Source organism: Archocentrus centrarchus, chromosome 4 (genome assembly GCF_007364275.1).
Source record: "Archocentrus centrarchus isolate MPI-CPG fArcCen1 chromosome 4, fArcCen1, whole genome shotgun sequence".
In the NCBI taxonomy this organism is placed as follows: domain Eukaryota; kingdom Metazoa; phylum Chordata; class Actinopteri; order Cichliformes; family Cichlidae; genus Archocentrus; species Archocentrus centrarchus.
Genome location: NC_044349.1, coordinates 5,507,700 through 5,513,277, shown reverse-complemented (window position 1 = coordinate 5,513,277; position 5,578 = coordinate 5,507,700). Strand labels below are relative to the sequence as shown.

Genomic DNA, 5,578 nt, shown 5'->3' with positions numbered 1-5,578 from the left:
TTTACTTGTAATGATAAAAACTGGCCCAGTTGGAGTGTTCCAGTTTCTCTATTCCATCTTCTCATCCAGTGCATGCTGCCTCTGTGGAGGCGCAGGAATTTTCCACACTGAGCATGCACACATCTGCAGCAGCGTGCACTCGCTAGACTCCAACATCACTGTCTCTGATGCAAAGTCCTACAATCATCATCAGCTGCTCTGATTAATTTTCATCATTCTTTACCTTTTGGATTATGACTACTCTATTGTTGCATCTTCAGTATGCTGCTTTTCTTTAACAGCTGTTTATCCTCGTCCTGAACTCAGGTACAAGAATGGATCGAGTGACTTTCAACCCACTGGTTGCACCTATTGATCCAAAAGAATATCGACTGCTGGCTGATTATCTAAGTGATAAGCTCAATTGTGCAAGTTTAGACAGCATCTCATTGGTTGGCTCATGACTTTGTGGCCAGTACTTGTGGTAAATGGTGATGCTTACCGGTAATAGGAGGGGTGGGTGGGTGGGTGTTATTTACCGAAAGTCTTCCAAAAAGTAAACAGCAGCAAGATATAAAATGTGACGTCTCCCTGTCTGCACAGCCTTTACCATGGAGACCTTTGTGCTGTTATCGCTGCTGCTGGCGTTCGGATGTGTGACCATCAACGGTGCACCAGTGGAACATGGTGGTATGGTATTATTTACCGTGTAGAATACACCATCCAGGAGACCACCTGCCCCCACAATGCAGAAGCAGTGACAGCTGAGAGGTGCCCTCACATGGACTGCGAGTTTGCTGTGAGTCAGGACAAAGAAATATTACATTGTTCACTCATCTATAGTAAGTTTGAATCAGTATTTTAACTAATAAGAATCACTGTATCTTCATAAATGAGAAGTAGTGATCATTACTGAGTCCACTACAGTTTCTCTGATCAGGGGATTGTTTCACTTTTAACCGCTCAAAGCAAAGACCTCCATTTTACACTCAAAGCTCTGAGCCAGTACATTCTAGCTTCCTGTCATTGACTAGTTTCTGACAGCAGGGGATTACTTTTTGATTCAGTATATTTAATTTGCTCGCATGTGGTAAATGCTCATACATAGTCATTCTTCTTCATCCTTTTCTTTCCTCAGCACAAGGGCTTCTGTAAGGCAACCCACATACGGAGTGTCACTGGTGAGAATATTGATGTAGACTGTGAGATCTATGAGCCTGAGGTAAGACTCACTGAGATGTGATGTGTCTAGCATGTTGTTCTTTTGTGCATATATGTAAGTGATGTAAATGATGGATCACTGGCTCTCTGATCCAGTGGTTAATGCATTCAGCTCACATGTGAACGACCCCTGGTTCATGACCAGGAGGAGAGCCAAACCCAACCTCAGTGTGTCCCAAGCTAGCATGCTCTTCCTACCAGTCCTGAGCCTGGATAAGTGGGAAGGCTGCATCAGGAAGGATATCCAGAGTAAAAACAGTGAAAAATCATACATGCAGATTCATCCACTGTGGCAATGCCCGGGGAAATAAGGCTGCAGCCAAAAGTACCTCTGAATTCAAGTTTTTGTCTGCTTCATCCAGCAATAACTAAAGCAACACAAACTGTTGAAGCATGCTTATGCAGTATACATCTAAGGAGGAAAAACTACAGTCATTGGTTGCTCTACTCATCAGTTCTGTCCAAAAAAAAAAAAAAAAGCTCTAATTTTAAGTTATAAGAGTTTCCAAGTGCATGAGTTACAAAATAAAATTCACACCCTGGTCTGTTAAGGAGGGCAAACATAACCAAGGAGCCCAAAACCTGAAGGTGGCAACACCAGTGTACATTTTGTAGCTTTGTACTCACACATCTACGAGAAATCGCTTAACTACACTATGCTCTACACTCTGTATCTCTTCTCCAGGCTGCTGAGAGAGAGAAGAAGCTCCACCTGCTGGGCGGTCAAGATGCAGATGCAGATCAAATACAACTGGCTCCCGGCCACAACCACAGTCACCTGCACGAGCACGAGCACGGTCACCACCATCAGCTGGGGCAAGAACCCGCACCCCACAATCAACCACAGGGCATGTTTATGAGGCTGATAGAACTTGGCCAGCCCTTGACCCAGCATACCTTCCCTACCAGTGCCCCTGAGGTTGGACTCATTCTCCCTCTTAGGCCCGACCCTCAGATTCCCGGACAAATGGAACCCACCATCGAGGCCTTCCCAACCTCGGTCTCAGCCCAGTGCCCCACCACAAATGGAAAGTATCAAGAAGTGGAGGAACTCTTCGCTAAAGACCCCACTTTCAAGTCAGCTGCATGAGTGTAATGAAATTTCATTGAATACACGACTGTCAATGACTGCTCACCTTTCCTGTCACTGTAATAAAGACAGCGTGCAAAAACACATTGTTCAACCTTTTTTCATGTGTGTGTATGTTTGAGGAACCAGAAACCAGTGCACCAGCATAGGTCCTGACAACGGGTCCAAGGATTTCATCCTGATACCCAATGGCAGTCAGGGTGCTGTTGCCTAACCTGTAGAGGTCTGTGTGTCCCTGCATGGATATGCCTCCCCAGACCATCACTGACTCACCATCAAACCATCATGCTGAATGATGTTACAGGCAGCAGAACATTCTCCACGGCTTCTCCAGAGCCTTTCACATTTGTCATATGTGTTTGGGGTGAACCTCTTCTCATCTGTGAAAAGCACCTAGATGTACAGGAGTACACACAGGAGGAAGCACTTTGGTGAAGTCTACTTCACTGCAGACTGGCTTTTTAAAGATTAAGTCATCCTTTGCTGTTTTTGTTCTGTATCTTTTCTGTTTACATTTTAATAGCACAGCTGTGAGTCTTTTGTTATGGAGGAAAAAAGCATGAATCTATTTGAGGAGGATTAGTATTTAATATATGCGAGTAGTTTATTTTTGAGCAATTTCTCATCTACAGCTGAATGTTAATAAAATTGCCTGTGTGACATTTGGGACATGTAGCTTTGACTCAAAAGTGCCTATTGTTTATACCTTTTGGGGGGAAAAAAAAACAATAGAGATATATCATATATTGGCATTCAGAAAAAAAAAAGATATTCTTGATGAGTGGGACAGATATGTAGGCAGGGTTTGTAGCACCTCTGAATTCAACAGTCTAACACATTGGTGGGAAACATCAGGTAGTTTAATCACATCATCCTCCTTACTGTCTTCCTCCGAGGGAAGAGTGACTATAGAAACTGATGCTAGACAGGGTGCGGTTTGGTCAAAGGAGTTGAGGGAGACACAGCAGACCAACATGTGGGCTCTGTAGAGGACTGCTTCTTTGCATGATACAACTTCAGCATAGTGAGATGACACAAGCGAGTGACATTTCCTGTCAGAGGTTTTAATCACATAATCTGTATCACTCTGTTGCACTAAGTAGGGGCCAAAAAAATGAGAAGAGAGCAGAACCAGGGGTCGGAAGCAAATCCAGGACCTCATCACCCAGATTGAATGATCTAGGGATGGCTTTTTAAATTTTTTTTTTAATCATAATGCTGCTTCAGTACTTCTGAAACAGACTTAAGCGTCTTGTGCCACCTTTCCAGAGCTCCCTGTGACTCTGGGTGCATGACCTGTTTAAAGAGTTTTCATAGAAAATTGGTGCCTTGATCTGTCTGGACTACTTTTGGAAGGCCAAAGGTGGTAAAAAAACAAACTTTGTCAAGGCCTTGACAATTAGAGTGTACATTACTGTTAGCAGGATTTGATTACCAGCTTTTGTTTTTGGTAATGGGCCAACACAGTCCACAATCACATGCTCGAAGGGTTTGCCAAGTGCTGGAATAGGATGGAGAGATGCAAGAGGGACTACCTGGTTTGGCTTTCCTGAAATCTGGCAGATGATGATGATGATGATGATGATGATACTTTATTGATCCCACAATGGGGAAATTACAGTTAACAGAACATCCATCCAAGAAGACAAACAGAACAAACATGGGGAGATAGGTGAACTGTGGCCATGTTGCCCCCCTTCTGGAGGTGCTGCCATTAAAAAGACAGAAACAATAGTGAAAACATATAGGGATGAGTGAGGAAAAAAAATCATCTCATACTTTGTATACATATGCACATACACAGTATAAGGTTACAAAAACCTCTGCGACAGAGCAGAAACATATAGCATGGGAGCACTAGGGTGGGGAGGGATGGACAGGGGAGCCAGCGGAGGCAAGGGGGTGGGTCGGGCTACTGTGGGGCTGACTCAAACTCCCTCCTCAGCTAACAGTTCTGATAAGATGTAGAGTTCATCAGCGGCTAGGTCAGGGAGATCAGTCCAACACAGGTCAGAAGAAGACAGGACGCCGGGGCGTAGAGCATCTGTTTACAAACATCTCGGAGACAATTTGATAAGCGGCAGTCCAAGGCCGCCAGGGAGCCAAATTCCTGATTCTACGACTTGTTTTGGTACAGACTGTACTGATTAATTTGTTGACAGCCTTCAGTCTTACTGGCACCTCTCTGTGGCGAAAAAAATCCAATTCATCCGAATCTTCTTGGTTCGTTCCTTCACCGTGCAGAAACAGATACATACATCTCCAAGATCTTACCCCTCAGAATCAGCTCCAGATATACAGAGTCTGAGTTTGAGTCTGTACCCTTCCAGCGTTCCCGTCATAAGCAGCCTTACCAAGGCCAGACAGCTGCCTAGACTTCCTGAATTGCAACGACAAGCCAGGTATCTCCAGGTCCAATTCGGAGAAACCCCAGTGTCAATAAGCCAAATGTGTGTGTCCTCCATTGACAATACGGCCAGGCACGTCATCTTCCACACCACACAGGAATCCATAACGTAGCCAGCTGGAATGTCAATTGATAAGAGGGAATAGGGTTCTCCTTCCCCCAGTCTCCTCATGGTGAAAATTGATCAAAACAATGGCGGTGAGAGACCAGCTGACCAGATCCATAATTATAAATTCCAGTTCGGAAGTTGTGTGAAGAGAGGCTCTAAATCAGCAAGCAGCAAAGCAGGGGGAAAAGGAAGGGTTGGGGAGAGAAGAAAAGTGCGATCGTCTCCGCTGAGAGCTGAAGAGAGGAAAAAAAAAAAGATTTCACAGAACCGGCAAAACTGCACCACATCCGCCTTCAACCTGGGCCAAAAAAAATGGCTGAGGACTTTGTAAGTCTTTGTGACCCCAAGGTGACCAGACAATGGGTGATCGTGTGCAAGGATCGTGTGCCAACACATGTTGGCAATAGTCAATAGGAACCACAGTCTGGCACACTGTACATCAATCACACACTGCATCTTCCAGACCCACGTTACCCTCAGACTTTATTATATTTGCTGAGCAGGAGGTCCACTCGCACATGAGGACCCCATCCTGCAAAAAATATGTGCATGAACAACTTCGGCCTCCTCTTTGAGACAGTGAAGTAAAACATTTAGTCAAAGAGGGGTCTGCTTTCTGGGCAGCAGTGAGGGCGTCACGTGTGGCAGGCAACTTTAACAAAAGTTTGCTGGGGGGTTTCAATTCTAAAACCTGTTTCGTGCCATCCGTCAGAACACTAGCAGAGAAGATAGAGGGATAATGTGGCTGCCGTTAGTGGCAGTTATACAGTTT

General features: G+C 44.8%; 1 protein-coding gene across 1 annotated transcript; it reads left to right on the top strand.

The window, feature by feature from the left end:
* Nucleotides 1-587: 587 nt before the first annotated feature.
* LOC115779430 (uncharacterized) lies at nt 588-2,384 on the top strand. Its single transcript, XM_030728097.1, has 3 exons — nt 588-778; nt 1,118-1,201; nt 1,886-2,384. Exons 1-3 carry the CDS (start codon nt 632-634, stop codon nt 2,288-2,290), a joined length of 636 nt encoding a protein of 211 aa, XP_030583957.1. The 5' UTR covers nt 588-631; the 3' UTR covers nt 2,291-2,384.
* The last annotated feature ends 3,194 nt before the right edge of the window (nt 2,385-5,578 follow it).

What these genes read in the sequence shown, in the direction of transcription:
- LOC115779430 (XM_030728097.1), top strand. Translation starts at nt 632, where the DNA reads ATGTGTGACCATCAACGGTGCACCAGTGGAACATGGTGGTATGGTATT. An exon ending in ACATGGACTGCGAGTTTGCT is followed by an intron (nt 779 to 1,117) that starts GTGAGTCAGGAC and finishes TTCTTTCCTCAG; the next exon opens with CACAAGGGCTTCTGTAAGGC. An exon ending in GTGAGATCTATGAGCCTGAG is followed by an intron (nt 1,202 to 1,885) that starts GTAAGACTCACT and finishes TCTCTTCTCCAG; the next exon opens with GCTGCTGAGAGAGAGAAGAA.